This window comes from Lagopus leucura, unplaced genomic scaffold, assembly GCF_019238085.1.
Source record: "Lagopus leucura isolate 7727_CA_CO unplaced genomic scaffold, USGS_WTPT01 227-4_obj-0_obj, whole genome shotgun sequence".
NCBI classification, from domain to species: Eukaryota; Metazoa; Chordata; class Aves; order Galliformes; family Phasianidae; genus Lagopus; species Lagopus leucura.
In genome coordinates, this window is record NW_024968451.1 from 1 (window position 1) to 10,802 (window position 10,802).

A 10,802-nucleotide genomic window follows, 5' to 3' on the forward strand; every position below is an offset into this window, starting at 1 on the left:
GGGGGTTGGAGCTTCGTGATCCTTGGGGTCCCTTCCAACCCAACCATGCTGTGACTCTGTGAGTAACTTGAGAAAAGCTGTACAGTTAAAGCTGAGATGATGATTCAGAACCATAACACAGCAAATACATTTAACCTGGGAAGGAAAGCATTCCCTTTGGCTACCAGCAGTGAGCTGTCTTGACGCAAAGGACTACAGAGCACATTCCCTCCCCACTCACCCAGAGCCATGCTCTGCTCAGAACTGTCTGGCCAAAGAGTTCACATCCCAGAGTGTTTCCCTCAAGAGAAGTGAAAGCCCATTTATGTTTTAAAAGATGAAGCCATGAACCTTGCTCAGGCCATCACTGAGTGTGTTAAACTACAAAGATGTTGATTCCTGTGGAATTGTACTAACAAGAACCTGATGTTGCTTGTGCTCTGTTCAGCATAAATAAAATAGAAAAAGTAATAAAAAAGACCTAAAAAGGCAGCGTTTTTAAGACTGAAACTTCTTTATGCTTGCTCCCACACGTCTAGAACAGTTATGCTATGCACTGCCTTTTTTGGGCTCAGACTTGGACAAACTGTGAGCTTCTGCTTTCCGTGAGCAGAATTCAACATTAAATCAGCTCAGGCCTGCAGCAACCTCACCGAGAAAACACATCTCACACTGCTGGCTGCTTTAAGCCTCAGCAGCTCATTTACTTTCAGAGCAGAGCAATGATTCAGCACCCACGTGATGACAACCACTCATGGCATCCTACAGATGGCTGACCCGCTGCCTGAACCGACTTCTTGCTGCTGCCTGGCATCCAAACATCACCAGGATGCTGCAGCCATGCAACACACCGTCCTGGGAAATGCTGTGTCACTTACCTGGTGACGTTTGACAATATCCTTCAGTTTATTAGCCAGCTTCAGCTCTATATCTGGAATGAGGTAGATGGTTGGTCTGCTCAGACAGTTGTTCTGTGGAGAGGAGACAAAATAAGGATTTAGCAGATCGTGTGTGACCAAACAATTCCTATCGCAACCACCCATGCTGCAAAAAGCTCAAAGGGGCCCAGATGTGTCAGACAGGTGAGATGTGCTAACTCCAGCCCCAGCAGCCCTCAGGACAACACTCCCATGCCCACCCCCTGCTGGAGCCTCATCCTCAGCTCATTTCTGCAGCTGTGCTGTTCACCCATCACAGGGCTGTTGGTGTAGGGAACGGCAGCACAGCTCACCACAGCAGTTCCTGTCTTGCTTTCACAACACATCCTTGATAAAAGCCATGTCTTGGGTTTCAAAGTATCCTGACAGGACCTTCATTAAAGGGAATTTAAGTTCCCCACGTGACAAGTTGCAGCCCCACGCTGCCCTACTGCCTGTGCATTCCCACAGCCCTGACAGGGATGCCTTTCATTCACTTGGGATTGAACATGCACATTATTACGGGCACATTCAGCTGTATGATTTTAACACTTTTGAAATAAGAAGCACTGTTTCTTATCCTTCTCTCATTTCCATTTTTGACAATCACTTGAAAGTTACGTTTGTTGTTATGCGGTCTGACAATAAAAGACAGAGCTCAGGTTCTGGAGTTCGGGAAAAATACTTCATTATTCTCATCCAGCAGTAAAAAAAGAAAGCAAATAACTTCAGATGGAACCCCACACAACTGCTACCTGATGTTTCCTGGCAGCAGCAATGGAGGTCTGACAGAAGAAGTGAGGGTCAAAATACACTCCAGCCCTGAAAAGGCTCAATCTCACCACAAAGCTGAAAGTCTCAAGGAGGAAAGACTGGATGTGCAGAGCAGCAGTTACTCAGGCCTGAAGGTGGGAGCTGCACAGGATGATGGAGATGTTGGGGATGCACTGCCCAACCTCACTGGCATTCTTCCTCACCCTGAGTGCATCCATCAAGTATCAGTGTGAACACCCCAAAGCTTTCCAGTAGTTCAACAAACGTGACCAAGATGGGGAAGGAGAGGGAGGGAAATACTTAAAACTTAGAGAGAAGTTAGAGTGGAAGCTCTTCAGCTTCATGAGGAAGCTGAGGTAGGTAACAGCAGGACTGGGAAAATGGTTTTAAATTGAAGGAGAAAAGATTGAGGTTGGATGTGAGGGGAAGTTGTGTGCTGTGAGAGCGGTGAGGGGTTGGAACAGCTGCCCAGAGAGGCTGTGATGCCCCGTCCATCCGTGGAGGTGTTGGAGGCCAGGTTGGATGGGGCCCTGGGCAGCCTGGGCTGCTGTGAAATGGGGAGGTTGGTGGCCCTGCATTGGTTGGAGCTTCATGATCCTTGGGATCCCTCCCAACCCAAGCCATTCTATGCACAGGGAACTCCAGGCTGATCTGAGTCTCTTGCCTGCACTAGTGTTTTCTCAATGTTCATGAACATCTCCACGTTTCGGTCCATCCGGGATGGGTTCTGCAGGTCAAACCTCCGCCTGTAGAGGGAAACCATTCAAAAAGTATTAAAGGATTCAACTTTCCTCTGCTCAGAAGCAAAGAATCTCTCATATTACACATAAAAAACAACACACTGGGAAGCTAGACAGGAACATTCAGGGCACAATCAAGTAATTTTGCTTCGCTTGGTTGCCCTCAAGTGAAAAAAACCAACACAATGAAACAATCAACAAAATGAAAATGATCTGTGATAGGTTTAAGAAAAACGAAGGCTGGAATTGTCCAGCAAAACCCTGCAGAAGGGCTGTGTCTTCCACTGCAGGCACAGGGGATAATTCAATGGAAACCATCAAATATTCAAGGCAGATTTCAATAGCTGGAGGGGGAAAACCCACGACCCAGTGGTGGAGTTTGTCCAACCGCTGGGTGCTCCCAGCACCCACCCCAAAATCCAGCCCAGGAACATGGGCAATCCCTTCCTGAGCCATGAGAAGGGCCTCATGCACAGCACAGGGCAGCTAACGACCCACATCAGCATTATAGAACAGCCCAAGCTGGAAGGGGCTCATTGAGAGCACCGAGTCCACCAAGATGATCGTCTTTATGGGACTCTGGTACTTTAAAGCTCCCTGCTGCAGCAAGAAATGAATTCAAGTCTGGCAGTGACAGTGCAGATGGAAGCATCCGTGAGAAAGGGGGAAGGCAGAAGCACAAGAGTCCCAGCAGGCATCCTGCAGACCCACCTGCACGTGTTGCAGGTGAACCACCTTGAGTGAAGGACCCAAAAAGCATGCCCCAGAAAGGGTCAGGCTGGGCATTGATGGCACTAAGAGCACTGCATGAGCCATGGGCACGGAGCTGCAGGGCTCCAAGGCAGGCTCAGCCCAACACAACATTGCCCCGGGTGGTCAGCACTGCCTGCTGCACCTCTGTGCCTGTGCAGCTTTGGAAACAGCCACCAGCTGGGGCTGAGAGTGCTCTGAATTGGAATGCTGAGCTGGCAGCCAGGAGCGGTGAGGGATTTCAGCATGTAGAAATACTTCCCACAGCCATGAACTCACTACCCTGCAGCGACCAGCGAGCTGCTCCGAGTTCAGAGCGCAGCTCCAAGCACCAGAACACAGTGCTGTGCTCGTATGTTTCATGACTGTTTCTTTTAGACACACACTTCTTTCCAGTAATACATCAAATCAATGTTTAAAGTTCATAAATATGCAGCAAAGGTAAACCAAAGCAGGACTGAAGTCAGAAAACCCATTACTGCACAGCCAGGGCATCACAGAGGCGCTGCTGAACATAACCCAGACCCTTCAGCTGCGGCTGCCATGTCTTCCTTCAGCAGGGGCTCAGCATCAGGCAGCAGCTGCCCGACGCAGCAGCACACAGCATCAGCAGAAGGCTCTTCCTACCCTCCGTTACAGATGCATCCCCTCCTGCTAAGGAGCTGGGAACAAATGGCAGAGGATACCTGACATAGCTGTTGTCTGTGCACGTGGGAGCTGCATGCTGAGGCAGGACGAGCACAGCCCAATGCACCGCTGCACCGACACACACAGGATGCTGAGCCAAAGCCCAGCCACTTCTTCAGGACTCACACACATCTGATGTGTCATGGTTTATTCAAACCACGTGTGCTTCGGATAGGTAAAGTTTCAAGCAAGCAAATGGAAATAAATGTCAAATTAATGCAAAAGGATCTACTTTCCTAATGGCCAACAGCTGGCAGTGCCTCTGAAACAAAGACGGGAGGCGCTCTGGTTTGATCAAAGCTGTTACATTTGGTTGCCTGCAACCTGCATTTTGGATTCATTAAATGCTATTCATGCCCCACACTTTTGCAGCCCGGACTCGAAGAGAAGCACGTCCATGTACCAAGTAACAGAACTCTTTGTAAAGGAGATGAAATAGCAGTGCTAATCCCTCCTGTGCTCAGATTACAGGACACCTCTGGCAGGTTTTAGCCACCAACCACTTCAATGGCAGTGACAGGCAGGGTATGTCCAGCTGCACTGGGTAAGTGCACTTTTCAGACATACCTATTGTGGCGAGGAAAGGTACTTCTCCTATAAGACAGATCATTCACAAACAGGTTAAGCAAGAGCGACAATGCATACCATCAAATCAAAAATCATATTTCAGGCAAAACACCACGTATTATTTGGTTGGGTCAGTGAAGGACACATTCCAAGATCTAAATCTGATTCTCAGAGTTAAGTTTCCAGTATTACTTCCCTCTACATCCCACATGCACGACCACAAGGCACTACCCACTAGTGCTGAGGAACCAGCAAGAGAGTGAGAAGAGAGGAGGCAGCCGCGTGCCTGCGCTGTGCTGACATCTGCAACGAATGAAAACTCCATTTGTTCTGGAATAAAAAAGGGGAACATGGAAGTGGCTCCTACTTGATGAATATTTACCTGCAGGCAAAGAGGCAGCAAGGCAACTCTGAGTGCTAGGGCACACAGAACACTGCCAACAGGCATCTCGCCCCAGGTGCTGGCAGTAAGGAAACAAAGCCTGGCAGCACTTCACTCCTTCTTGCTCTCCCATATAAGCACCTCAGATATCCGATGTGCTGACGTCAGTATGAACGGCTCAAAACCAACCAGCCCTACCAGAATAACTGGATTTTTGCCTTTTGAATTGCTTTTGTGGGTCACAGAAACACAGCCAGTTCCAGGAACGCTCTTACAGGTCTGCACAACATCAGATCAAGAGTTGTTTAAATGCTTGTACAAAACCCATCTCTGCTTGCTTTTATCTCAAGACTTCTCATCCTCATTTTCCTCTAATGTTCTCAAGTAACTCATGCCTTCCTGGAAGGACCTTGATGGACCTCGGAAGGGTCTTGATGATCAGAGGGCTGGAGCAGCTCTCCTATGAGGAAAGGTTGAGGGACCAGGGCTTATTTAAGCGTGGAAAATAGAAGGCTGCAGGGAGACCTCATGGTGGCCTTCAGTGCTTGAAGGGAGCGGATAAACAGGAGGGGGAATGGCTGTGTGTGAGGGTGGGTGGTGATGGGACAAGGGGAATGGCTTTAAAGTGAGACAGGGGAGGTTTGGGTTGGATGTGAGGAGGAAGTTTTTCATCCACAGGGTGGTGAGGCACTGGCACAGGTTGCCCAAGGAGGCTGTGGATGCCCCATCCCTGCAGGCATTCAAGGCCAGGCTGGATGTGGCTCTGGGCAGCCTGGGCTGCTGGTTGGTGACCTGCACACAGCAGGGGTTGGAACTGGATTTGTGCATTGTGCTCCTTTGCAACCCAGGCCGTTCTGTGATTCATTCTATGATTCTGTGGCTAACTTAGAGATGCAGAAGCCAGAACTACATGGATATCACATGAAGAGCTTCACCAGTCATGTCAGTGGTACAGGGCAGAGCTTTAACTCACACTCCTCATTTATGAAGGTTGAGAAGCAGCGGATTGCTTTGTATGTATGTGATGTGATATATATATTATGTGTCTTTGCAACAATTCCTATTCCTCAGCTACGAATAAACCCCATGCTCAATACAGTAATAATGATCTGCATCTTCCAGATGGGAAGCAGTTTCTACAATAAGGGATTAATTTGTTCTATCAGATGGCAAATAAATGCAAAAAAGGAAAGTCTCAAGTTTGTAATCAACTCCTAACCTCAGAGCTCAGGAGCCCAAACTTGGACAACTTGCCTTCAAATTGAGGAATGTAACTCGGGTGTTTCTTTAGACAAAGCTACCATCAGCAAAGCAGGGAAAAAAGTCCTCTTCCCATCTCCAACTCCCTTGCCTACCCAATTCTCCAGCAAGTATTAAATCTCCAGGAGTCTGCATAGGCATTTCATGTGCTTCATCACATGCAAAAGGTGTACAAACCAAAATCAGAACTTACCAGCCCTGTTCATTCTTATATTTGTAAGCAGCACCAAGAATGTGACATAATGTACCTCCAGCTTTGAAATCCATGAAGCACTTTGCCTAGAACCAGAAAGAAAAGTGAAAACGGTGGCACCCAGGAGTGTTTGCTAATGCAGAACGAGCACCAACTCACACCACTGGCAGTACTGACAAATGCTTTAAATTAGTTCTTCCACCAGGTATGGGAACGCCATGGAACATTGCCTTCTTGGCTCTGGGGCTGCTAAGGGAAAGAGAAGCAGCTCTGGGACGTATCACATAACTGCTGTCCAAAACCAACACACAAAAGATCCTTCAGAAGCATTCAAAAGGAACAGAGCTGCCTCTGCTGCACCACCTGTTCAGAGCTCTGCTGTGCACCCAAAGTGACCCAGAGCCCGAAGCACGGCAGGCAGCTGCCCCTCGGGAGGCCACGGAATAACAGAAGGAAAGAGCTTCCAGCAGTGACACCCAAACCAGGAGACAATCCTTGGTGAGACAGAATCCCTTCAACCATTTCACCTAACAAAATCCATCGTGAGGAGGTGACCGAGATCAACTGGCCTCACAATCTGCTGCCTTAAGGGCTGCTTCCTCACTACAACCTTCACTGAAACACAGAAGCAACTACAGGTAATTGCCATTTTGCTATTTGAGAACTAACAAGGTTGGACAACAAGCCCTTCGGTGCTGTAACCACAAGGCATTGCTGCGGTCACATCTCTGCCCTGCACCCATGCATAGGGCTGGTGCAGCACTGCATCCCTGCCAGCTGCAGCCCAAACAGAGCCAGCAGCCTCAGCACAGTGCCAGGCCTCAGGGCTCCCTGCACTGCACCCCTCACCATGTGTGTTTTGTACTTTATGCTCCTTCCACAAGACCCTCCTCAAGGCACACAGGATGCAAGGCACACGGGGCCGACCTCCAAGTCCAGTCCCAAGGATGTCACTGGTAAAGGTGCACCAAGTTTGAACTCAAAATGCTCCCAGCAAGCCTTACAGGCTGGGACTACTTCTGTCTGCCAGTGCAGTGAGTGACTGGTGAGCTGCCCTGGACTAATGAGGTCAGTGCACTGCTACAGATGTGCTCCTGCCTCTTTCCAGCATCAGTGGCATCATGGGTGAGATGGCTTCAGTTGGAGTTTCTAGTTATTCAGGTGTCAGGTGTTCCCAGTACTTGAAGAGAGCATTTAAACAGGAGGGGGAACGGCTGTTTGTGAGGGTAGATGGTGATGGGACAAGGGGAATGGTCTTAAACTGAGACAGGGGAGGTTTAGGGTGGATATGAGAAAGAAGTTTTTAAGCCAGAGGGTGGTGAGGCACTGGAACAGGTTGCCCAAGGAGGCTGTGGATGCCCCATCCCTGCAGGCATTCAAGGCCAGGCTGGATGTGGCTCTGGTCAGCCTGGGCTGCTGGTTGGTGACCTGCACACAGCAGAGAGTTGGAACTGGATTTGTGCATTGTGGGCCTTTGCAACCCAGGCCATTCTGTGGTTATAAAGTCACGCATCAGTGCCAACAGGTTTGATTTAATGCTTAACAGTCCACATAAGACGCCAACCCAACATCAAAACCTTCCCCCAGCATTCAGGAAATCATCTCCAAACACGTACCCAGACCTCAGCCCCTTGCAGATATGCCACTGAAGCCTTTGGCTGAGCAGAGCCCCAGCACAGAGGGCAGCAGCACAGCCCCAGTGAGACAGAGCTGTGTGACACTCACCGGGAGCTTGGTGAAGGCAGGATTGGTGACATGTTTCCCAAAGGCATCTTCCTGGAACTGCAGCAGCTGCACCACCAGCCCAGCCAGAGTTTTGTTGGTAGGAGCATCTGCTTGCACATACTGAAAGACAAAGCACACAGGCTGCCTTGGCACAGAGGCTGACACAACATGGAGAGAGGCTCCCCGAGTCCCCAGGCTGCTTGGTCAGCTGCAGAGCAGAGTTCAGGGATTGCTGGGGATAAGGGTCAGGCATGGGTGAGCACACCGCACCTATCTGTGCAGCACCACAGATTCCTTGCAGCCAGCAGTGCCTTACAGAGAGATTCACTGCCTGAGTCTGATTCTGTTCCTAATACAGGAAGAGGCCAATTACAGCCCAGGCATGCACAAGGCTTCCTACAGCAACTTCCATACGTGCTTTACAACCAATCACTTCCAAACATCACACAGATACAGAAAGATATCAGAGAACGTAAAATAATGTTACTCCTAATGTAACTCTGTGCACTTACAGGATGCAACCTTCTCACCAAGGCTCACCAAGCAGAACAAACATGACTTGCTCACATAGAACAATCAGCTCCCCTACATCCATGAGCAGTGAAACCTTTGTGCTTCGTTCATATCAAATTCTCCTAAAGCCCCTTAAAAAACCTGAGCTGGGACCTTCAGAAGATGGAAGTAATGGTGTCACACAGCAGTCAGACCTCACCAAGTCTCCCCAAGCACTATGCACACTGACACACCACAAACAGCACTCCCTTTGTGTCCTACAGCACCACACAGCTCCTGCCATAGAGCTGGGACACAGCCCAGCTGCTCCAGGACACACACAGCCCCAGCTCCACACCTAACACTAATTGGGAACACAGCTCCATCACATCCCAAGGCTGCATTTCCCAAGTTAAGCATCCCTGCAAGCTGTGAGCCTTCCATCCTGCTGTTAACCACACCAGCACGCCTTCAGCCGTGCCTTACACCAAGAAGGATGACTTACATGCATGCAGGGCAGTATACGCTTTCAAAGCTGCGTACTAGCTCCCATCTGCTCCAGCGTGGTGCCACAGCCAGCAGTGTGCAGATGAGCACACCTCAGCTCCCGAGCTCTTTGCATTGCACTGCGCACAGCTCCGAGCAGAACAGCCCCCAGCTCAGCAATTCCTATTGCCATGCGACCGAGAGAACGGCAGCCGCAGGGCAGGGCGCTGCTGTACAGCACTCAGGGTTGCACCAACGTGACAACAAAAGCACAGTGAGCAACTCCCAGCAAAGCAGAGCTGTAACGCCGTGCCTCCCCTCTGCGTTCTCTGGGGAGGTGACAGCAGTGCAGCTCTGCAGCCCCGCAGCTTTCACTGTTGTGTCAGCAGCGAACAGCACGCAACTTCATCACCACAGTAACTCAGCCCATGGGGGAAGCCCAACCGATGCCGCCACGTTTGCTTCTTTCATCTGGGTAAAAGTCAAAGCTGTCTGCGCCGAGTCTAACTGTACTGTCAATTAATAAAGCATGAAAAATGTATATAAAAAAAAAGCAAACATTGGCAGCTATTCCAGGCTAATGGGGAAGCAGTACAGAGCAGCTCTGTGCTTACGGCTGCTGGAAAAAACAAACCACCGGCAAACCAAGAACTGAATTCAGCCAACCCCCACAGCACTACAGCCACCTTATGGCATCAGAAACCCACCATGATGAGGACAGCAGCCCTCGAGCCATTTCTGCACTCAGTGCCTTGCCATCCTTGTGCATGGGAACCCACCTGCCCAGCTCTCCCTTTAGCAGAAGGCCACAAGCCTTCAGAAGGGAGCAGTGAGACTCCTCTATCACCGCAGCAAAGGAGAATGCAGGTCTGCCCTGCAGGCTCCAGTGCAGCAGAGCTAGGATTTCCTGATGGGCAATCCATGGTTTTGAAGGAGCTAATGAGGCCAAAGCCATGTCTGCAAGCTTCCCTCTCCTCCCCACAGCAGCCAGAACCAGCTCCAGAAACACGTGGCTCTTCTTTACTGGGAGGGTGGTGAGACACTGGCACAGGTTGTGCAGTGAGGCTGTGGATGCCCCCTCCCTGGAAGCACTGCAGGCCAGGCTGGATGGGGCTGTGAGCAGCTGCTGTGCTTGGAGGTGTCCCTGCCTACAGCAGGGGTTGGAACTACGTGATCTTTAAGGTCCCTTCCAACCCCAACCATTCTATGGCTACGACCTGCAGCCCAACAGCTCTGGTGTAGGAGGATCGTGTCACAGCCTGACCCACACTGCACGCTGCCCAGTCTACCACAAGGACAGAAAAACCACTCAGAGCAGAGAGGCACAGCCTGCAGGAGGAACCACTGATCCTCTCCAGCAGATTTGCCATTACAGCAGCATGGAAAAAGCCTTTGTCACAGATATCAGGGATGGATTTGTATGCCCAGCATCGCTGTGGTTCCTGACCTCGACCAACCCTGTCACAGCTCTGCATTGCACACAGACAGCCCTTCCTCCCCCAGACAAAGACCATCCCATCCCAGATAACCGGGCAACAGCCAAAGGTAAACCAACACCACAAGACTTGGATTTCACTTACAGCCCTTTTTCCTTATTATAAAAGCAAGCACACAAAAGAGCTCCAAACACAGAAACATTGTAGTGTTAGAGATCCCCAAGCACCAACACAAGAAAAAGTGAACCACCCAGGTTGTCCCTCACTTCTCAAGTGCAAGATGTTGCACTTCTGCACCGCCTGCATTAAGGGAACAGGGATGAGAATGGAGCTCACAATGGGACATGAGGAGCAGAGCCCATCAGCTGTGCTTCACAGAGATCAGCCTGGAGAAGAGAAGCTGCGGGGTGACCT

The 10,802-nt window shown here is 50.1% G+C and overlaps 1 protein-coding gene across 1 annotated transcript; it reads right to left on the minus strand.

Moving 5' to 3' along the window:
- Window positions 1–857: 857 nt before the first annotated feature.
- Window positions 858–8,094, minus strand: LOC122193669 (SWI/SNF complex subunit SMARCC1-like; the record flags this gene model as incomplete). The annotated part of the gene is made up of 4 exons (XM_042894531.1): window positions 858–950; window positions 2,335–2,416; window positions 6,250–6,335; window positions 7,975–8,094. Coding segments are annotated over 4 exons (381 nt in total), but the record flags the coding sequence as incomplete, so codon positions are not given.
- Between the last annotated feature and the right edge of the window lie 2,708 nt (window positions 8,095–10,802).